Consider the following 24,700-nt stretch of genomic DNA (forward strand, 5'->3'; position numbering starts at 1 on the left):
CTGTTTATTGAGGCTGACTCAACAAGTACTCTCTGAGTCTCATAATTATAGGTTTAAAGGTAAACAAGCATCTTTAAAATTGAGCAATTCCAGCCAACCAGAACCAATGAGTAAGAGAAAATGACCTGTGCACAAGTCTCTTCATGTGTTAAAAGTAATTCTTCATATTTCAATTGCAGCTCTTCTTTCTCAGCTTGCAGCTTTTCATATTCTGCTGTGGTGGGCCCACCCAAGCTGCGTTGAATGAATCTGCCACATAAGAATAAGGCAAAGATAATTTAATTTCTGGAATCCAAAGAAAAAAACACAACATACAATTAAAAACAATAAGGGTTGAATACATCATTCAAAAACAATTGAAGAATATGTGCAAAACTCATAATACAAGCTAAAACACTATATAGTAAATGTTAACTAAAAAGTGAAACAATTGCTTCCATATTTAACTTTTTAAATTGAACAAGTTGTTACTTGGTGCTTATGCAAACCATCTATCTTCAATGGGGATGAAAAGAAGTTCTTTGTAAGGAATTTCATTGAGCACAAATGTTTGTCATTAAGTAAAATAACTCTTTAGCCCTTATTGTGAGGTCAGGAAAATTGTTCCAAGGCTTAATTAGAAATTACTAATTTGTTCCTGATTTTGTCTGTATAGAAATTAGTTTTGGCAATAGAAGTAGGCAGTTTTCTTGTCTTAGTGCTCATTGGAGTTCATACCATATTTTGTATGAAGTAGGTGGTGTTTTTGTATTAGAATATTAGTTTAATTTAAAGTGTATGTTTGCACGTGTAGGTAGTTAGGTTTTTATAAGGGTGTTATAACCATCATCTATTTTTAGTATGTAACTACTATCTTTAGAATGTAACTACTTTCTATTTTTAGCATATGATCAATAATATAATGTGTTGCTCTCAACCTAAGAAAGCAAAACATTTCTTCTCAATCTCATTCTTCAGTTTTTACTTACATTGGCTTTAAAGGCGTGTATGGAATTTGGAAAAGGCCAAGAAGAGGATTTCCAAAGGAGTAGGACTTGAATCCAAATACAAGTTTTATCTATGTAGCTGGTTCATGAGATTATAAGCCCAGATCTAGGTCTGATTCAAATTGGATTTGCGGTACAGTTCCATGCATGTTTGGAGCCGAGCAGGGAGTGTGCAAGGGACTATGGTTTAGTCCTAGGCAAGATCAAAGCTAACCAAATTGGGCCACAACAAACCACAGAATACTCATTTGTTTAGTAATTTTTTTATTTTTTTAAATAATTTCTTTGTGACCAGTCTACAATCATCTATTTTACTGCTAGGAGCTGATTGTAGACTCATCACAATGAAATTATTTAAATAGATGAGTATTTTTTATTTTTTCAATAATTTTTTGACTCGGCAAAAACTCACCAACTTAAAAAGTACTAAAATTTCTTATAAAAAATCTTTTTTTTTTTCAAAAATTCAATTACAAATTGTATCAAATGAGTCTTAAGTATTTCCAATCCTCCCAACAAGCTAAGTTTTTTTTATTATTATATTTAGTATATATTTTAATAACTTTATTCTTATTGATTATTTATTTATTTTTTGCTGGGTAATAGGCCGAAGCCGATATTTTATTAAATAAAAGAATATTTTTACAACTCGGTTCTATGTGGGCACTGGTAGGAAAGAACCGGGTTAAGAAAACCTCTGGTCTTGCCCAAGGAATATGCATTTCTGGAATATTTACAATTTAAATCAGATTACAAGATTGGTCTCATGCCAATACAACAGTTGTAATTAGTACAAGGCATACATCACATCTGATGTATTGATACATAATTTCCCCATCCAGGTGGCTCCCTTTTTGATCTAATTTCACTATCTTCATATATACTGAAACCCAAGTGTAGATTTGCTTCCCTCAATCCTTTATCTTGTATTTTAACCCAGCTTGTCACCAAACTTGCATAGCTTGACAGACACTCACAACTCGAAGAGAGATTAGCATTTAAAAACTTTTACTCATAGCAAACAATTCCTATGATGAGCAAACCATTTCCATAGGACCATAATAAACCACTAAAATCTATCATAATTAATAATTTTCTACAGATAAACACCAAAACCCCATATTAGCCTGCTATTATCTAAGTCTATCGCTTACTATATCTGAAACAAAATCAAAGAATTAACAAATTAGGTTTATATTTAAGCATACCTCTCGCATACTTCCTATTGATATATTCTCCATATATAACAAATACATATAAGTCTAGTGCTGAATTCAAGTTGTCAAAACATAAAACCAACAAGAAAGCCAGCAAACCATCGTACCATAAACATATATATACCATTATCTATATAAAATATATCTTCAGATAGGATCAAAGTCTTTAACTAAAGAAGATACTGTACTGATGAAGATTACCCTGAAACTACATAAGTTTTAATAATGATTCAATCGCAGTCTAAGAGAAACCAAAAAAACTTGCAGGTCTATACTATATCTACTTAAGATAGATAAAGTGCGATATAATTGGACTAAGCACTGAACAAATTCTGCAATGTTGGCAAAAGAAGTTATTCCTCCATCTCAAATAGATCAATGCATGCATCCTTGTCAGTCCGAGATGGCTCCTCCATCTCAGAATGCCCTCCCGTAGAGCTACACGAAGCCATCTCTTTGCGCTTCCCTTTCTCATTAACCCTTGAAGTCTTGATAATGACCAGAGGAAGAATTTGAATTCTTCCCATTGGGATATCCGACATGTCATATGGAATTATGAACCCTTCCTCTCTCAGATAATCCACCTACCAGTTGTTGTGTGGGACAGCCCTAATATGGAGCCATTTCAACAGAAAATCTGCATTTTTGTAGATAATCTCTCTGCACTGCTCAAACAATGACTTATCCCTAAACTCCAACAAAGGACATTTGGGTATTAAGCAACTAACATTCTCAGCCCTCCCATTGGAATTATCACCCACATAATCCTTTGGATAAGGGATCATTAGGTTATCATCTATGCTTCCTACCACCTGCTCTAAAAGACCCAAGAATTCACCTTTAAAGAGGGCTTTACTTAAAACAATGACCTCTTCCTTCCCGAAACCTACATAGAGCAGAATAGCAACAAATTTCACAATTCACTTTGTATATAAATTCATGGCTGAAATGCTCTTCCCCCATAATTTCTTGAATGGCTCTGCTAGAGAAATCATCCAAGCCATCCAGAATTCTGCCCCACCTTTCTGGTTTAATTTCCCCCCTAAAAGCCATAAGACGGTTATCACTTGCAGAAATTAGCTTTAGATTTGACTCCATTTAATCTAAATGAAGTGTTTTATCGCAGCGTTCGGAATATAAACTGAAGGAAAATCTAGAAGTTTCTTTAGAACCTTACACACTAATCATTTCTACTAAGCATACGAAAATCCACGTGTTCCATACCCGGACATCATAACACAGGCCAAACCTAACACAAAAACGCAATCTAAAATGATGATATTGATTCATCATATCTCTTGGCTTCGTTATATGTATAAAGGCCTTCAGATGTTAATTTTAAAATAGACCTCACTAAACTCTCAAACCTATAAACAAATGAATATAAACTTGTATTAAGTAGCTAAGTCAAAAAGTAAGATTAATACCTATCGGTATTAAGGCTGAATTACCCTCCAATTTTTTCAATAAAAACTCCATCAACTCCTAAATTGGCTAATTCATCTGCCTCAATATTGCCTTCTCTATAAATGTGATTAATAGTTGTAGCTTTAAAAAAGTCTATGATCTTATTAGCTATTTCCAGGAGAGAATTAAGTTTCCAATTGGGAGTATTCTTAATTCTGATTGCATTTATGATGTTAAGTGAGTTCCCTTCAATGGCCAATTTCCTGATTCCTAAGGCCTTGCTAAGGAGGAGACCTTCCACCAAGGCTTCCATTTCTGCTATATTATTCGTTGTCTTACCAATTGGTTTGGCTAGCTTAGCACAAATAGATCCATCCCAATGATGGATCATGCATCCGATACCGGCTATGCCTAGATTACCCCTGGAGGCCCCATCAAAGTTTAATTTGAACCACCCATAATCAGGTTTAGTCCATTTACATTGTTCTCTCATCCTGCTTGTGGCCATACCTCCCACCCCATATTGAGGGGGGATGAGTAAGCCAAACCAATTCTTCTTCATATCATTGTCCCAGGCAAAAAAGGAACAATCTTTTAGATTACCATTCCTAAGTCTATTATTAGTGGTTTCCACTATAATTGCTTCAATTTTATTGCATAATTGCTTTGGCTCCATTTTCTTTTCTTGGAAGATTCTCCTGTTCCTCTCCTTCCAAATCTCCCAAACTACAATAGAAGGAGTGATTTTTCATAAGTCTTTGTAAAGGCTTTTCTTGTTAAGCAATGGCCAACTTTTCATATTAATTACCAAGGTATTTGAGGGAGTTGAGGACCACTACAAATTCTTATGCAACCATTCCCAACATTCTGAAGCATAAGGGCATCTTACAAAAATATGGTCTACAGATTCCTCATTTGCTTTGCATAAAGCACACCTAGAAGGTCTAGCAAAACCTATTTTATGAAACCAATCTGCTATTAAAACTCTGTTTTGCAAAGCTACCCAAAGGAACATGCGTTCTTTTGGTAGGCATAGCTTGTCCCACCAAGAGTGAATTGGTAAATCTATCTTATCCCAATTAAAGGACTTAATGATTTCCTCATACCCTCCTTTGGCTTTATAGGAACCAGTATTTGAACCTGCCCATACGAGCTTATCTTCCCCATTTCTGATACTGATATGTCAATCTGCCAAGATCTCCTTAAGTTCTTTATTTTCAGCTTTTGTGAGGCAAGTATCATTCAAACTCTTCCATTCCCAACCTAGAATCAGATCTCCACCAGGGACATGAATGTAGTATTTTAAGTAGTTACACCAGGAGTTGCTCAACACTTCCTTGATTCTAGGGCCCAAATTGGTCCAGTCCAATGCAGGGTAGCCTCCCCAAGAGTCACTCCAAAATTTCACTTTGCTGCCATGGTGCAAAAGTTGGCTAATGAGTTGGTTGCCCTCAAAAGGCAAATAGCTTAAGGTGTATTCTCTTCCCCTTATGATGAAGACATTCCAAGGAGGCCATACCCAAATACTGCTCCTAGTTATGTAGCTGAAAATCAAGACAAGCTTCCTTCATCACCAGAAGCGCTTGCTCTTGAGGCACCACCAACAAATGCAGCAGTGGAGGATTTTGAATTTGAACAAAGTGATCTTGCCGGTCTCTTCCAAGAAGAAGAGGAAGCAGACGTAGCTGATGACTCTCAAATCTGGTTTATTCAGTTCTAGAAAGCTGATGAACAAAAAGAATGGACCATACCGGATACCATGGACAATGCACAACAAGAGGTTGAAGGCCACTCTTCCAAGGTGCCGATAAAGGAGGACAATCATGTCATGGGATGTGAAAAGATGATTTATGAACATAAAGACAATTCTATTTTGAAGTTTGGAAAGTTTGATGAGAGTTGTCATGAAGCAAATTTCAGTTCTCCTATTCAAAAGAGTAAAGAAGATATTGAAGAGGATACATTTTGGGATGAGATGGAACTATTTTGTTCAAGCTTTGATGTCAAACCAGTATCCTATAAGTTAGAAGATCATGAGCAGCTTGAGAAAGATGAAAATCAAGTCTATTTTCCAAGATGGAGGTTTTGATATTTGTTCAAGTCCTCAAGAAACTTCTATAGAAGAGTCTTGTTCAAGTCTTGTTGACGACTCTCTCAAATCAGAAGTTTGTGAACAGCATGATGAAGCAAGCTATGCAACCATGTTTTCACTTGGCTTGCATGAGGAAACTCATTCTTTTCACAATAAGGTTATGGTTGGAAAAGCAGCTGATAAAGGTGTAATCAGCAAGAAGCATTATGTTTTTGTCCCATCAAGAGGATGTCCTATTAGACATCTTGCTTGGTTGGAATCCAATGGAAAGCTAGAGGTTTCACTTGTACATGAGCTTGAAGATACACTTGAGGAAGAGGCCAAACATGCATTTTCAGCTAAGCAAGAGTAGTCTTGGTTCATTGATTCACTTTGGAGCAGTGGTACATATGATTCATTTCAAGAGGAAGATGAATTTATTCATCTTTTCCAAGGAGTGTTGCATCAAGTTCTGGTACAATTGTTTGTGCTTCAATTGGTTGTGGCTGCTCATGATCATGCAAGGTACCATAAGTTGTTGAAGAAAGGCAATTATTTTTCTGAGCCAGTGAATGGTTTCATTTGAAAGGCTTTCATTGTGGCTAGTTTAGGATAGTTAGGTTTCCATTTTCAATAAGTGCAGTTGCACAAGTTAGCGTCTTGGTTTTAGTTAGTTGTTTTACGTCAGTCATATCATCCTTCTTGTCGTCTGTCTTTTTCTTTGTTTTGGTTTTTTTCTTTTTGTCCTTTGTCTTTTTGCTTGTTTTCGCGTTGATTGACTCTGTGGCCCAATGGATAAGAGGAAGGCAATTAGAGATTTGGTTTCTTTTATTTCAAATCTTGAAGGATAAATGAAAAAATTCCCCAACAGAGTCACCAAAAACTGTTGGTTGAAAATTTTGTACACCTGGAGAATGTGCAAAATTGTGGTTTCAGCCACAATGTGTGAGCATGATACTCTCCTAATTTAGGGAAAGTTCCCCCTATCTACAAACTAAACTAATCTAATTTGGATGGGACAACAGTTTTTCTTCTTCTTTCAAGAAAAACTATACTCTTTTCTCTTCACAGAAAAGTAATAGCAATTGGAAATAAATAACAACAAATACAAAAATGAGACTTTTTGTGTAGGACTTTTTGGGACATAAAGGGAAGCAAAGTTTTCATGGAGGCACAAAGACCTTCGTCACTTCCTCAGGACGGGAAAACAGAAAGAAAGCTCAAAGTCTTCAACTATCTATTCTCCTATCAACCTTTTTAGATGATTTTTTGCTAACTAAGCACAATATGTAGCAACTCAAAGTCTAACTACATGATGCACTTCACCTTACATGCACAAGTCTCAAAAATAGAAGCAGCACAAAGTATACAAGCTATCTTTTCACTTTAACTTTCCACACTAGTTTCAAATATGATAAGTAGCTCAAAGTCTGCAAGACCAAATCTAATATTGAACATAGCTCGAGAATATAGCACAAAGTCTCAACACTTAAGTAATTTTCTTCTATTCCTTTCAATTCTTCAATTTACGCAAAAATGCTCAAAGACGTCTTTGCTGTAAATTAGGCAAAGTTTTTGCTTGCTTTCAAAAAGATATCAATTACAATGGACCACCTCAAGTATTTATATGAGAGGAGCCTTGAGAAAAATGTGGGAGGATCCTAACTAACTTGAGAAATTCTCTCAACCACCAAGACTTATTCAACAACTAACTATGACTTATTCCAACTACAATCCTAATTGAACTCAACTTGTAGTTGTTTTACATGTAATTACAAAAGTGCAAGTGATGAGTTAACTTGCAATTACAAAGTTCTTTTTTTTTACATGTAACTTGTCAAAACAAAATTACAAATGCATAATTAATCTAAGTGTTCAAAGACACAACTTCAACTGCATCATCCTTTGTCTATGATGATCTTCATGACGCTTCGGGATGCTAGAACTTGAAGTATTTCGGATCAGTGAAGACATCTTGAACAAGAACGGGAACTTGCATCCTTAATGATCTTTGTGTCCTTGGCCAACGAACTTCAACCTTATCTTCTTGCTTGGAGTAGTACTGGCTTTTCAGGAAGGAAAGGGCTGCCTTCCTCTTTTCATGTCATGAGCCTCTTTGTCTTGAAAGCATTTTATGCTCTCAACCATGAATTGTTGTTGTATCTCTTCTTTGTATCATCCTCCAATCTTGAAATCTGCTTGCAAAATAAGGCCCATGCCTTAATCCATTGATTTGGTAGATCATGTGTGCAAACCAGACTAACATGGGAAGGGATAAATTGATGCAAAAATGGGCTCACAAGTGAATTTCGGGTTCTGGAAGTTGCATTACATGTGTGGAAAAAACAAGAGCATTAACTTGCAATTGTGGAGAACAAACATGCAACTTCATATGTGTTATGGGTAAACACAAGTTTGCACTTGTAATTGGACCTTTAAAACTCATTTTCAAGTGTTTTTTGAGTGCATTTTGGACCAATCTCGGGTTCTGGATGGTTGACTGCAAGTGAACACTTTAAATGGGAAAAATGAGTGAAGGTGTGAAACAAGTGGATGAAATGGTGGGAATGGTATGTACGGATAATGGCAATGAATATGAGTGAAAATGAAAAGATTTTGGGAAGGTCATCTTTATGAAAATGGGAAGAACTTTCAACTTGTAATCAAGTTTTAAAAACCCGATTTTGAAAGGATGAGCATTTTTCCAACTTTGAAACTTGGAATTTCAACAAAAGATGGTTAAGATTTTTCAACCAAAGGGGTAGATCAAGGATTTTCATCTTTCTTGCAATCGGGTTTTTAAATCCCCAATGCAAGTAAGGAGGGAAAAGGGGAAAGACAATGCAACTTGCAAATTGCTTTGCAAACTTGGAACAAAGGGGAAAATCTCTCACAAAACCAATTTTAGGCAAGAGAAAAACAAAACTAACATATATACAACTTGATCAAGGAAACAAAAACAAGAAATGAAAACAAAGAAGAAAAGAAAAGAACATACCTTGATCAATCAAAATGTCCTCCAAGAAGCAAGAAGCAATCCTTGAAAAAGAAAGAAAATCTCTTAAATAGACATCAAACCACACTCCAAACCCTAGCCACGTTTTTGAAAAAACGCCATATGGATCAAAATGCCCATCCAAAGCATGAAGAATCGGTCAAGACAAGCATTCAACCTCCATGCCTAAGCAAGACAAACCAAAACAAATTGGGAGAGTAAAGATTCGTGGCACTTGAATTGTTGTTGTATCTCTTCTTTGTATCATCCTCCAAAATGCACTCAAAAAACACTGGAAAATGAGTTTTAAAGGTCCAATTACAAGTGCAAACTTATGTTTACCCATTACACATATGAAGTTGCACGTTTGTTCTCCACAATTGCAAGCTAATGCTCTTGTTTATCCCACACATGTAATGCAGCTTCCAAAACTCGAAATTCACTTGTGAGCCCATTTTTGCATCAATTTATCCCTTCCCTTGTCAGTTCGGTTTGCATACACCAAATCGATGGATTAAGGCATGGGCATTATTTTGAAAGCAGATTTCAAGATTGGAGGATGATACAAAGAAGAGATACAACAACAATTCATGGTTGAAAGAATGCTTTCAAGACAGAGATGGTCATGACATGAAACGAGGAAGGCAGCCCTTTCCCTCTTGAAAATCCAGTACTACCCCAAGCAAGAAGTTAAGGTTGAAGTTCGTTGGCCAAGGACACAAAGATCATTAAGGATGCAAGTTCCTGTTCTGGTTCAAGATGTCTTCACTGATCTGTTGCGACGTATTCACACATCATCCCATTGCAAATGGGGACCCCTACTTTTTCCTTTCTAGGGTTAGTTTTCTTTGCTTGGTTGTCTGGTCTTGGCTTTTAGCCTTTGCATTGGAGAGTTGTTAGAGAGATCATTAGGATAGCAAGCCCTGCTTAAGTTGAAGTGGGTCAGTAGGTGGATCTCCTCAAGAGGTCAGGTCAATTGAGTGATTAGGGGTTATTTAGATCATTCCTAAGGTGTTTTTTGTGTACTATCTGGTCACACTTCAAGTTGCTAAACCAAACCTTGGTTGAATGCATAATGTCCTCCTAGGTCCCATCCCTTACATCAAGGACAGGGCGAATTCGCCTTAAGGAGTCTGGAATGTCATCCTGATCCTCAAATGTCCTGAAATTTGGCTAAGTCTGGAATGTCATCCTGATCCTGAAATTCGACTAAGTCTGGAATTGAAGAATCCTCCAAAAACTAGATTTTGCATTATAACTCCTGGAGGTCCGAAACCACTCTCAAACATTTTGACAATATATATGGAATATAACTTAAAGTATGAGAAAGAAGAAAGTCACTTATACTTAAATGTTATATTCCATATATGAATCCTGACGAAGAGACTAACATGTCAATTTTCGCTCCTGACCCTTCCAAAGGGTCCATAGCGAATTTCCTTATATCACCCTTCTTGGTCCTAATTTGCCTCATAAACCTTATCCCTATGGCGTAGTTGAGAGAGTATTGATTTGCGAAACAAAGTGAAGTGATGAAAGTTGAGGAATTTGAGCATAATTGCAAATTTCGCTCCTGACCCTTGCAAAGGGTCCAGAGTGAAAAAATTTCAAGCTCCTAATCCTTCCAAAGGGTCCAGAGCGAAATTCCCCAAAAGACCTATTTCTTCACTAAGGACATCAAACAGTGGACATACATGGCAAGGAAAGGATTCAAAAGATCAAGTCTAAATCAAAGACGAGTGAAAAAGGATGAGAATTGAGCCAAAAAGAGCAATTTCGCTCCTGACCCTTCCAAAGGGTCCAGAGCGAATTTCTCCCTAAAGCACTATCCCTTGCTCCAACCTTTGAATTAATCCATTCCTAAGCATTCTTGAAGGTAAATCACTTGTTTTTGATGAGGAAAAGTTGAAAATGAAGTCAATGATGGAAAATTGAGCCTAAAACATCAATTTCGCTCCTGACCCTTCCAAAGGGTCCAAAGCGAAATTCTTAGGAAACCTTTTTTCCTCACCAAAACCTTGAAATGGACACCACTTTGAGAGCAAGTTGACTTGATAGTGATAGAAGGAGGTTTGACAAGTTAAATTCAAGGCAAAGAAAGGAGAAAAGAAGTGTGAAATGAGCCTAAAGGTAAAAAGGTGGAAGAATTAGGCCTAAAATGCAAATTTCGCTCCTGACCCTTCCAAAGGGTCCAAAGCGAAATTCCTAAAACCTCCTTTTGCTCCCAATTTTGTATCAAGTCTAGTGTTGATTGAGGTGGATTGAACTTAGAGGCATCCTTAGGCATGCATTTGAGTAAAGTTGTGGTCACAAAATGTGAAGAATTTGTCCTAAAATGCAAATTTCGCTCTTGACCCTTCCAAAGGGTCCAGAGCGAAATTTCCTAAAACCTCTATTTGCTCCTTGTTGAGACCAAGATCTTGATTTCTAAGGCATGGTTGGGATAGAATTGATGTGTACTTGCCTTTGAAAGGTGATTTAAGGCAATGAAGTGATGGAATTGAAGCTAAGTCACAAATTTCACTCTTATCCCTTCCAAAGGGTCCTGAGCGAAATTCCTTATAGGTGTTGTCCTTAGCCAAGGTCCAAAGCGAAATTTCTTAAAACACTATTTTGCTCCTTGTTTGAAGCCTAGATGTTCTCCCTATGGCATAAGATTGATGTGTTCATACCTTAAGAAGAGATTTGAGGAAAAGAAATGATGAAAATTGAGCTAAAATGCAAATTTCGCTCCTGACCCTTCCAAAGGGTCCAGAGCGAAATTCCTAGGAGATCTAAAGTTTTGACCAAGTCCTTGAGCAAAACCCATTCCTAAACAATTTTGGAGGCAAATGATTTGATCTTGGTAAGGTAAGGTTGAAAATGAGTTCTAATTGAGCCACTTTGTCCAATTTCCCTCCTGACCCTTCCTAAGGGTCCAGAGCAAATTTCACTATAGGGCCTATCCCTGGAGAGGATCCTGAGCGAATTTCATTCTAATGCCTTCTTATTGATGATTTAAGGTGAGAAATGTCATGTTAGAACAAATATATCATGTATTCTTAATCATCTTTTGTTTGTTTTGCAGGTCAATCAAATCAAGTTGGAAGAAGATTACGCCAGGACAGGGGTGACCTTTTCCAATTCCATCATTCATCAAGGACACTTCAAGCGCATAAAAGAAGACTCAAAGTGCTAAGGTCTTCAAGTGTTCAAGGAGTTGCAAGCAATGGAGCTGACCATCCTCAAAGACCTCATTGTACCACATGGAGGAATCAAAAGATATCTAAAGAAAGATCTTATAAACACTTCAAAGCAATATGAGCTACCAGAGAAGAAAGAAAGACTTGATAAAGAAGAAGGATTCATCAAACACAAGGGAGTCAAGAAAAGGTACACCATTCATCAAGTATACCAAAGACGAAGGAGGATCGACCAAGGTCATCATAGAGCAAGTACCAGACAAGGTGGCATCCCAGTCACTGTTCCTCCAATCAGAAGGCTCCACCTCAACATGTCCAGATTCAATGTACCTGACTCACCAGTGATGGCACAAACTTTGAGGCACCTACCCCTGACATCTATTGGTCCACATTCATGGAATGTAATTTTCTCATTCGCTAAAGGAGTTTGTTGTAACAACCCCTAAGTAGGGTTTTCTATCTCGTAATCCTAGCCATTGATTGTAAATCAATCAGAGCCATCGAATTGTAAATAGCTCCCTATATAAAGCTCTGGCTCTTCATTTGTAAAGGTGAATAGTGAGAGATTAGTCAATAGTTAATAGCTAAGAGTTAGTAGCTAGAATAGTGAATAGATAGCAATTAGAATAGAATAGGAGGAAAAGGCAAGAAATTGTTGCCTAAATTGTAAATGAACTCCATTTTCATTAAAGTTATGGCGAAATGTGTCGTTTCTTTGCAATATGCATGATCTCTTGTTGAATCTTCATTTTAGATGATAGTTAATTAGATTGAATGAAGGAAGTTACTGAATGCACTCGCGTGGAATCCGCCTAGTCTAAATCACTAGCCTCTTGCTGATTGTAAGGGCGCCCTGCATGGTCAACTCGCATTGAATGAGCTTAATTTCAAATTGTTATACATCCATTGTTCATGCATTAACTTGGATGGTGATCAGTGTTTGATGGAAATGATTTGAACATATCCAAAACATCCCTTAGAAGATTGCACTGAGCTAGTGTCGAATTGTTCAGTTTGATGGTGAGACCTCGCCTAGTAGGACTCCACCTAGTCATTCATCTATCTTCTTGCATTCTAGGTCTTAGAGTAGACTTCCTGAACACTCAATCTTTTGCTCTTTTTTATCTCCCAGCTAGTAGATAGGACTCAAGTTCCAGCATATCAAAGCATTCAGGCAATCGAATGTAAGTCCCCTTGTGAATCCAGCATAATCACATCACACCAATAGAGCTTATCCACACGTAGAGACCCTACATATAAGAACCTTGGAGTTGCCTCGATTGATCCTTAGGCGAAATATTCAACATTCGGGGAAACTTTGTTCAAGAGAGGATAAGATACCTTGGTATTTTATTCTGTGTTCGCATGTGCATAAAAAACACATCAACATGATCCAGAATATTTCAAGTTCTAGCATCCTGAAGCAGCATGAAAATCATCACAGACAAAGGATGAAGCAGTTAGAGTCGTGTCTTTGGACACATAGAATAGCTTCAATTATGCATTTGTAACTTTGTTTTGACAAGTTGCATGTAAAATTATAAGAATAGCTTTAATTATGCATTTGTAACTTTGTTTTGACAAGTTGCATGTAAAATTATAACTTTGTAATTGCAAGTTAAATCATCACTTGCACTTTTGTAATTACATGTAAAGCAACTACAAGTTGAGTTCAATTAGGACTGTAGTTGGAATAAGTCTTGGTGGTTGACCGATTTTCTCAAGATAGTTAGGATCCTCCCACCTTTTTCTCAAGGCTCCTCTCCTATAAATACTTGAGGGGGTCTATTGTAATGGATATCTTTTGGAAAGCAAGCAAAAACTCTGCCAAATTTGCAGCAAAGAAATCTTTGAGCTTTATGTGTAAATTGATGGATTGAAAGGAATAGAAGAAAATTACTCAAGTATTGAGACTTTGTGTTATATTCTTGAGTTTATGTTCAATATTACCTTTCTTGCAAGTGTTTCTTAAAGGGCTTAATCAAATTTGATTTGCAGACTTTGTGCTGCAAGTATTGGAGATTAATTTAGTTAAAGTAGAAGTTCTATTGAGAGAAGTTGTAAGACTTTGTACTTACACTCGTTCGTAAGAGAGATTAGAAGTAAATTTTATAATAAGAAATAGCTGTGAAACTTTGAGCTCACACTAGTTCCTGTTGTCTTGTGTAGAAAGAAATAAGTTATTTCAGACTTTGTGCTGTCATAATTAGTTCTTAATATCATTAGAATAGAAAAGGGTAGATAGGACTTCACATAGTCAAGACTTTGATCTTGATATTGTTGTCCCGTCCTGAAGGAAGTGACGGAAGTCTTTGAACTTTCAGGAAACTTCATTTCCTTTCTCTCATTTCATTTCAAAAAGTTGTTACTGCTGTTTTATATTAAATTGCTATCACTTTTCTGTGAAGAGAAAAGGATATTGGCTTTCTTGAAAAAAGAAGAAAGACTGTTGTTCCATCCTATTTTAGTTTTAGTATTAGATAGATAGGGGGAGTCTTCCCTTAATTAGGAGACTTTTACTCACACTGTGGTTGAAACCACAATTTTGTAGATTTCCCCAAGTGTACAAAATTTTCAACAGTCATGGTCTCATGGATTCAGCTCGTGGGTGTTCTTGGCAACAATCATGGTCTTCACAATGGTATCATGGTATTGAAGCATAGCGTTGTTCTTCTCCAAAGTGGACTGGATTTCATGCAAGAAGATTTGATGTTTCATCAAAACTTAAATCGAGGAAGTTGAAAATTGTTCACTCCTCCATTCATTATGAATCTTCATCTGTAGATCTGCGAGAACTTCTTCTTCTGGTATCAACTCTCCATTTTGACCCATGATATTGCAAGAGGCCTTCTCACAGTGAGAAACAACACCTTGGAATACTTCAACTCGCAATCTCATTGCGTCATCAATCTCTTCAATGATGGATTTGAGAACAAGGGCTTTGTTCTCTAGAAGCTCTTCAAATTCTAGATACATGACCCTGGAAGGAATAATGGCATGCTCCTGAAGAACACTCAACTGTTGTCGAGGCATCTTGCGCCAAACCGTTAAGCTACCTTCAACCCTTTCCAAATTCTGTTTGAAAGTCTCGGAGGTATGATTCAATTTTTCTTCAATGGTTTCCAACTTAACCATCATTTGGAATATGTCTTTTAGCACTTGCGCACACAGATCATGAAGTTGATCCACCCAAGAGTCCAACACTTGTACTTTCTGAGCAGCTCTTTCAACTCCCTAAATTGATTCTTGTGAACCGTGTTGTCCTCATTTTTGTTTTCAAAAATGAAGGACCACTACATGAAATTTTTGTGAAAAAATGAAAAAATTTACTTTGTGGCACGCTTCCCGAGGCAGAATTTCGACTAATCCTTGGATTGGCTTAATCCTCAATCCATCCTCAAACTGCGTTTCGAATTTCGTCAAATTTTCAGTTCGTTTGTTGTCTTTCCTTCAATTTCGGGTTTTAAAATCTCGACTACAGGTGGAGAATTTTCTTCAAACTGCAAGTTTTAATGATATTCATTGTTTTGGTCTTTGTAGGGGAATTTTTGACTTATTACATGTGCACTTTTATTTAAAAGATGTTACTTGTAATTTGTTTTAAATTTACCCTTTGTTGTTTTTATTTTTTTTATTGTTTTTAGTCTTGTTTAGTTAAAATAGCGATTTTTTGGCTCAATTACAAGTAAACTTGCAGTTTGGTCTAAAAACCCCTACTTTAATGGTTTTTACATGTAATAGAGATTTTTAATCCCCATTACATATGTGCAAGTATTTCTAACTTGTTGTAGGGATTTTATTTCCCTTTTACAAGTAATTACAACTTGTATTCCTCTCAAAAAAACCCGATTTTGCCTTGCAAGTGCATTTTTGACAATTTTAAACCTAAGTTACCGGTACTTCACATTTTCCCCACGAATCCGGATGCGGTGCGTATCGGATTCGAATTCGCCCTGGAATCCCTGTGGATTCGGACAGGGTACCGATTTTTTCCCCCTGAAACGTATCCGATATTTGACTCACGAATCCTGACGCATCCGGTGTAGACGTGGCGATTCCATACGGTTTTTTGACGAATCCGCATCATTCGCAAATTTCGAGGGTTTTTTTCACGGGTCGAATATGTCGTTTAACATTTAAAACCCTAAAGCAAAGGCAAAAATAAAAAATCGTGAAACCATTCCACGCCACGCATGGTGAAAAAGGAAAACCGAAAAATCGCGAAAGTTTGAAACCATTAACGCGCGACGGCACAGGGGTTTGAGGAGGCGCGACAGCGGGAGGTGCGCGACGGCACAGAGGTGAGCGACGGCACAGAGGTGAAAGGAGGCACGCAGACACAGAGGACGGGAGGCGTGCGACGACGGCGGGAGGCGCCACGGCAGGAGGGCGACGGCAGGAGGGCTTCGGCATCAGGTTTGATATTAATTATTTTATTATAGTTTGGTATAGTTTGTTAAATTTTATTATAGTTAAAAAAATTTATTAGTTTGTTAAATTTTAATATTTATTATAGTTTGTTTTTTTTGTTTAATAGTTTGCTAATTAAATTGTTTGTTAAATGAAAACAAACAATCTAATAAAAATATAATTTTTCATTAGATTGTTTGTTTTCATTTAACAAACAATTTACAAACTATTAAATAAAGTTAAACTATAATAATTTTTTTTAAAAACTACTCATATTTAAAATATTAAAAATAATAATAATTTAATAATAGGTATATTTTTTAAAAACCTAATAACTTTCATAATTATAATAATTTCACTTTTATTTTAAATAAATTAGTAAATTTAATTTTATATATTTAACATTTATAATCTATTGTTTAATATTAAATATTAATATTTTTTTTTTTAATTTGTTGTAGAAATCATAATGGCAACGACTACTAGCTCTACTCCTCAACGGACTTTCAAAACTGACCCAAATTCACCTTTATGGAAATATGTCAAAATAATAGACCAAGTAAAAGGTGGTGGAACATTTTTATGGAAATGCAACTTCTGTAGTACGAAAAAAACTAGCTCCTACAGTCGTGTCAAAGCCCATTTTTGTGCCATTCCCCAACAAGGAATCAAACCATGTCTAGGAAAGAATGGAAATGGGATGTCACCTCAAGAAATAGCAGGATATATTAGAGAGCAAGAGGAAGCAGATGCAAGAGTTGGTCGTGCCTCAAACCATCCTTTGTTGACAGGAAGAGGAAGTAAATCAAAGAGGCCCCCTACTTCTCCATCTTATAGCGATTTTCCTGATATCGTGGTAGAGAGCCACCCATTCTTGGACCCAATTAGTGAAGAACCTGTTATTGTGAAGAGAAGCAGGGGACCATTAGAGAGAGCATTTAAGAATGATGCTAGAGAGATTGCAGATCAATCCGTTGGAAGATGTCTATATGCAAACGGTTTGTCATTTAATGTGGTACGATCACCATATTGGCAGGATATGTTGAAAAAGGTAAATGAGGCTCCACAAGGGTACACAGGGCCAGGTTATGAGAAGGTGCGTAGCACCTTACTAGCAAAGGAGGTAAAAAACATAGACAATGCATTGGCTCCCATTAGAAATTCATGGAAACAAACAGGGGTGTCCATCATTTCAGATGGATGGAAGGATACCAAAAATCGGCCATTAATTAATGTAATTGCAGTGTGCCCTAAAGGGGCAATGTTTCTGAAAGCTGTGGATTGTGAGGGACAGGTGAAGGATGCACAATTTATTGCTAACATCCTTATACAATGCATTCAGGATGTGGGACCTCAAAATGTTGTCCAAATAATAACGGACAATGCAAAGAATTGTAGAGCTGCAGGTATGTTGATTGAGACACGGTTTGAACACATATTTTGGACACCTTGTGCTGTCCACTCTCTCAACCTCATGCTACAAAAGATAGGCAGGAAAATAGATTGGATCAAACAAATTTATGTTGAGGCTGAAGAGATCCAAATGTTCATCACAAACCATAACATGTCACAGGCCATTTTCAGATCATTTTCACAGTTGGAGTTGCTAAAGGTAATTGAAACACTTCAATTTTTAAAATCTACATTTCACTTTGATGGTTACTTAATTTTTATTTTTTTATCATGTCTTCTTTGTATTCTAATTTTTATTTTTAATTTTTGAATAGGTTGCCGAGACCCGATTTACAGCCAACACAATCGTCTTGAGGCGACTTGTGAAGGTGCGACAGCCACTTGCTAGCATGGTAATTAGTCAAAGTTGGTCCCTATGGAGGCAATCCAATACTGAAAGGGCAGCAAATGTAAAGCGCATGATCCTAGATGACACTTGGTGGGATCGAGTGGAATATCTTTTGAGTTTCACTGAGCCCATCATGAGTATGATCCGTTATACTGACATGGATCACCCATGTTTGGGAGAGGTATATGATGGCATTGACTCGATGATTGAGAAAATGAAAGCCATCATCAATGCAAAAGAGCAAGATCCCGAAGAAACTTTCTTCAAAGAGGTTCAATCAATTTGTGTTGAGCGGTGGAACAAAATGACCACCCCACTACATCTTCTTGCATTTGCATTGACTCCCAAATTTTATAGTGATGAAATGCTTGCTAAGCCATCAAGGGTACCACCATATAGAGATTCAGAAGTCAGTGAAGGGTGTAGGACAGCACTTACTAAACTCTTCCCAGATTCTGAAATGGAGGATTTAATGACAAGTGAGTTTGCTGATTTTGTAGCCTCCAATGGTCAAAGTGTTTCCGCTCTCCGTGACAAGTATAAAAAGGATTCTCATGCTTGGTGGTACCTCAATGGCCATACATCACCAAACCTTCAAACTCTTGCAATCAAAGTTTTATCGCAAGTAAGTTTCTTAATTTTTATTGCTCTCTAAATTTAGATTTTTTACTATTTTATAATTGTCACCCTCTCACTTTGTGTCAATTATTCAATAGGTTGCTAGTTCCTCTTCATCTGAGCGAAATTGGAGCACATACTCCTTTATCCACTCAGTGAAACGCAACCAACTGGCAGCAAGTAAGGCAGAAGAGCTCGTTTATGTGCATTCAAACTTGCGCCTTCTTACTCATAAACAAAATGAGTATAAGGATGGGAGCACAAAGTTTTGGGATGTAGATCCAGAGCGAACTGATTTGGATTTTTCAGCTGCTACACAATCTTTACTTTCTGGAGAGTCTGATAGCCAATGTGCTGCTAGTGCAAGTGGCAGTGAGGCTGCATGTGGTTCCAGTACTCTACCTACATCATCTAATGTCAATGATGATGTTGATCTTGATCTTCCTAGTGACCCATATGATGCTATTGCTGATTATTAGTTGTGTTATTTTATTGTTGAACGGTTGAGCCAGTGAACAATGAATTCGATATCTATCATAACATTCAAAGTTTGTAATTTTGTTATAGGCTTATAGTTATATCAATATGAATCATATATGATAGTTCCAAGTTTTGTTTAGCATATGGATGATATGTGGGATTCTAAATTTAATTTTTGTTTCTACTTATTAGAGTGTATATATGTATATATTTATGATTTTTACATTTTTTTGTACGGACGTACCCATACGTACCCAGGCCCCCCCTAAAAAAAATGCCGTACCAGCGTACCGTACCCACGTACCCGTACCCGTACCCGTACCTATTGGTGGCAAGTTTATTTTCCATGGCTTGGTAAGTGAAAAAGTGAATTTTAAACTTGCTATTTGTCTTAAAAATCCCGATTTTGCCTTGTAAGTGGAAAAAGTGAAATTGAAACTTGTTTTTCTCTCCCAAAAGCCCGATTTTCATTCCCTTGTGCAAAATCGAACTTGACTTTTATTCCAAAAAACCCAAAATGCAGGGAAAAACGGTTTTTGACCATTTCAAAGCAATTTTTGTGGAGAAATTGTTGGAGGAGGAAGGCATTTTGGCTTGCATCCTATTCTCATGCATTCTTGGACACCTTTCACGCCATATGAAGGTTGCATTAACTGGTTTTTCGCCCTAGATCAGCAATCACGTTTTTCTTTAATGCCAAATTTTGGTTGATTAAATCTCCAACAAGCTGCAATCTCCTAAAACGTTTTGCCCTCTCTCACCTAGGCGTGGAGTTTGTGAGGAGTTTTAAGCTCTTTAATGATGTCATTGAAGATGCAAATGGTGGCCACGTTTTTCTCCACGTGATTCCTTTGGCTACGTTTTACAAACACTTGTCACCATTTCTTCTACTCCTCCTTAGGCGTTTTGCTCCAATCCTCTTGGGTGTGCTCTCTCATTGGCATTTTGGTCCTCCAAATTTGGGATTGCTGTTACATTTATCAATTTGGGGCATTTTTGCAAAAACGTATTAAGGGTTTGGCATTGCGGATTGCTTCTATTAATTGATTTTCCTTCTTTCCAAAAATTGGTTGCATTTTTGGAGAAGCATTTGCATTTTCAAGAAAGGTATGTTCTCTTTCCTTTCTTTCCTTCTTTTTGTTTTTTTTCTTGCTCTATTAGTTTTCTTTCTTAGTTGCATTTTTTGGCATGTGTTGTTCTTCCCCCAAAAATAGTTTTTTGTGAGAGAAATCTTCCCCTTGGTATGCAATTTTCGAATTGCATTGTTCTTCCCAAAATTCCCTCTTTACCTGTATTCGGGATTTTTAATCTTGATTACAAGTTCGCTGGAAATTCTTGTTCTTCCCCTACAGTTAAGGAATTTAACCATTTTTTGTTGAAATTCCAAGTTGAAAAGTGTGAAATACCTCTCCCTTGCAAATTCGGGTTTTAAAAACCGGATTACATGTTGAAGAGTTCTTCCCATTTTCATGAAAATGACTTTCCCCGATTTTCCCATTTCTATCCATCCATGTTCCCCATATCCGTACTTTCCATTTCCGTCATTTTCGACAAGTCAAAATCTCATTTTTCGTCTATTTCTCCATTTGCGAATTTACAAGTGTACTTGTATTCGGGTTTTAAAACCCCGATTGCATGTATGTCCTTTCCAACTTGTATACTTGCGAAAATTCTCCCAAGGTCCGAAATTGGTCAAAGTCAAGATTTTCCCATTTCTACATATTTCCCCTCTTCCTCTCACAAAATCATAAAAGTTCAAGAATCAAAGTTTTACCCATTTGGAGAAGGAAGAATGATATTTGCAGCTGACTATGATGTTGCCTTAACTCTTTTAAGTCTTCATCACAATATCCCAGGTTCACAATCAATGTCATATTTGCCAGCATCTCCCACTCCAAAGAAGATGAAATACAAATATGACAAATACCAGAACGAGGTTACACCTTCCCAGGTTTCTTCTCCTTTGGATCGCATCAGAGACATGGAAATAGGGCACGTTGATATGTCAGAATTCGTCAAAAGGGTAGAAGATCCATAGGATAATAACTTGTAGCGGCTGTTGGACAGCCATATTCACCATGCATCATCTTTCCCGGTGGCTGCCCTAGAACCTGAGTTCGTTCTTGCATGTGCCCATCATTTTGACAAAGAGTCAAGAGTCATCAAAGATGATGATGGCGAAGCTATAATCCGTCTTGATGCAGATATGATCGAGAAGGTCTTCAGAATACCTCTTGCACCTGTTTATATGGAAATTTCCAAAGAAAGTGCAGCAGAGTATTATCTGAAGAGGGAAAAAGATTGCAAGCGACACATCAATAGGTGGATCCAAAAGCCACGAGCCTCCTTCTCAAGGTGGGCGAAGTTGTACCGCTGCAATTTCAAATGGGAGATAGGAGACACCTTCACTCTTTTCAGCAGGATTATGGGCCTTGAGCATTCCAATGTCTTTGAGCCATGGATGTACCAATTCATCATGTTCATACGGCAGTCTCATCACATTTCATGGGGAGAAGTCATCAGCGATGCCTTGTGCGAACAACTTGCAGCAGTTCCTACCACCATGACCTTTTTCATGAATTCATATTTGGTATATTTGGCAACATCACTTAGACACTTTCCAGGTCTTTCCACCAAGGGTGATCGCTCACTTATACCAGTTTGGGAATATTATGACCAGTTGCCATTAAGACCCAACAGACTGCATTTCAGAAGAGTCCAAGATGCATTCTTCGAATATTTCATGTGTCAGTTTGATAGAAATCTCTGAAACAAGAGAGTATCAGATGAGGCATGGGATAAGGTGTGCGAGTATGGATGTTTGTTTCTGCAATTTCCCACCTTCACCTATATGAGGATCGGATGCTATGGTGGTCAGCCATACATGCTTCCCAGATACCCAACTGATAAGATCATTCTTATGGAGTTGGGAAGACAAATCATGGTTGTTCACACTTTTCAGTCTGCTAGGCACAAAGTTGGAATGGGGATCTCTATCACAAACCCATTGAAAATTGGTCAGTACTCCCTTGTCACATCTGTGAAGGCTAAAGCCATGGAGACTGAATTGCAGGAAATCAAGCTCAAAAGGTTTAAACCTAGAGCTGATTTTGATTATAGGGGTATGAAGGAGAAGATCAAGAAATCCTTTGTGCGTGTTCATCGCATTGAAGACATTTGGGTAGATCTCCGCACAGAAGCCGAAGTTCTGAAGATGGATTACTGCAGGCTCACTATTGAGCAAACTGTTGATTTGAACTTGGTGGAGATCCCACAAGGGATGATTGATGACAGGCATATACTTAATCCTGAATACATTTCACGGAGGGTTGAGGAAGCTCCACTTCCTTTGATCCAATGATCATACAAGGAGTGCATATCCATCCTTGATAGATTTCAGCCTATCTTGGCCAACACCCACGCATGGCTGAAAAGTAATGCTGTTAGACTTATAAAAATCAAGGTTGGTAAAGAAGATTCTACAGGGCCTCTTGGACGAAAGTCTAAGATTCAGATTGACAACAAGGAGGGTGCTTCATCTTCGGGCACAAGGATCAAGTTGCGAGTCAGTCGCGCAGTAGTGCTTCCTCTTGAGGACATGACTGTTCGTGGGAAGGAAAAATCACGATTCCATGTTCAGGTAATTGATTTGGATAATCCAAAAGAGGGGCAGCAATCTGATGATGCTCCCAAGTCTCCAGTTTCAGACTCGCCTCATGAGATCATTCCACCAGTTTCCATTGATACGCCTCTTTCTCCTCCTGATTTGCTTGTGGATGAGTCTCCTCAGAATGCGATTCCCATTTCAGCATACGAGCCATCTCATGATCATCAACAAGAGAGTGTGTCGAAAGTTCTTGAGAATATTCCTACTTGCATCCAGTTATCAAAAATTGATACTTCCACTTCTGGTTTTGAAGAATTCATGAGGCAATCTTCATGCCCATTGGTAACTGAACAAACCGTGGTCGCTGTCCAAACAGATATTCCTCCCAGGATGACCATGGTGATTCAAATAGAAACTGCTTCTCCTTTGCCTACGGCTGTTACTGGAGGGGAGTTGATGACTTTGCCTCCATGGCTTAGTTCTTTTACCCCGAAAAAGAAGAAGCAAGAAATCTCACCTAATGCCTTTGATTACCAGCAACTCAAACAATCCAGATCCAAAGTTGCTAAGAAGGCCAAGACTATCTCCAGAGTAACTGTTGACAGTAACAAGATGAAGGTAGCTGAAATTGTGGAACCTATTGCAGATAAGCCACTTGATTATAAGGTTACAAGGATAGAGTTGGGCAGGCAAACGCATGAGGTCATTAAACATGATGCTCAGTTTTCTGTTGCTTCACTGGTGCAAACGTGTGATGATCTTCTAGAAAAGAAAGACAAGCTAGAAGAGGAAAACCGACAACTTATGGCAGTCGTTCATAAAATTACAAAACCTGCTGCTGAAGGGAGTAACTCGATAGGTTCCTCTGGTTCCCAAGAATCAATTCGTGGAGTGGAAAGGGCTGCTCAAAAAGTACAAGCACTGGATTCGTGGGTTGATCAACTTCATGATCAATGTGTACAGGTAATGAAAGACATTTTTCAGATAATGTCTAAGTTGGAGACTGTTGCGGAGAAACTGGATCAAACTTCTAATACTTTCAAAAAGAATCTGGAAAGTGTTGAAGAAAGTTTGACAATCTGGCGTACCATGCCCCAACAACAGCTGAGTGTTCTACAGGAGCATGCCATCATCTCTTCCAGGGTCATGTACTTGGAATTTGAAGAACTCCTGGAAAACAAGACCCTTGTTCTTAAATCCCTCATTGAGGAGATCGGTGATGCAAGGAGATTCTGGGGTGAAGTTTTCCGAGATATTGTCTCACATTGTGAAAAGGCCTCTTGCAACATAGTAAGTCAGGATGGAGAGCTAATTCTAGAAGAAGAAGTTCTTGCTAATTTACAGATGAGGATTCATAATGAATGGAGGAGCGAACAATTCTCGGCCGCTTCAATTCAAGCATGATGAAACACCAAGCCTTTCTGCATGAAATCCAGTCTATCCTGGATAAAAACAATTATGTGCTCCTCCACTATCACGACACTATTGTGAAGACCATGGTTGTTGCCAAGAACACCCATTAACCAAATCTCGAGGAACTACAAACGAGCATCCAGAAATTTCGAGGATTTGTGTATTCACAAAATGCAACTTAAGTGTTTTTCAACAATTAGTTGAATTTTCCCTCTTTTGTAATCTTTAGTTATAATTTAGTTTCGACAAGTTACATGTAAAAGTATTTTTTGTAAAAAGCAAGTTACACATTACTTGCACTTTTGTAATTACATGTAAGGCAACTACAAGTTGTGTCCGATTAGGACTGTAGTTGGAATAAGTCTTAGTTAGTTGGAGTAACTCCTAGTTAGTTAATGAAGTCTCAGTTAGTTATTGAATGAGTCTTGGTGGTTGAGAGAATCTCTCTAGTTAGGATCGTTCCACCTTTTTCTCAAGGCTCCTCTTCTATAAATACTTGAGGGGTCTATTGTA

At 37.6% G+C, this 24,700-nt stretch overlaps 1 protein-coding gene across 2 annotated transcripts in view; it reads right to left on the bottom strand.

The window, feature by feature from the left end:
- The window catches only part of LOC131048614 (uncharacterized), a 170,985-nt gene that overhangs the window by 23,554 nt on the left and 122,731 nt on the right, over positions 1–24,700 (bottom strand). For both annotated transcript variants that reach the window (XM_057982637.2, XM_057982638.2), the window contains exon 4: positions 126–249. In XM_057982637.2, the coding sequence (XP_057838620.2) occupies positions 126–249 (124 nt within the window). The remainder of the gene's footprint in view (positions 1–125; positions 250–24,700) is intronic.

The sequence above is a fragment of the Cryptomeria japonica genome, chromosome 9 (genome assembly GCF_030272615.1).
Source record: "Cryptomeria japonica chromosome 9, Sugi_1.0, whole genome shotgun sequence".
NCBI classification, from domain to species: Eukaryota; Viridiplantae; Streptophyta; class Pinopsida; order Cupressales; family Cupressaceae; genus Cryptomeria; species Cryptomeria japonica.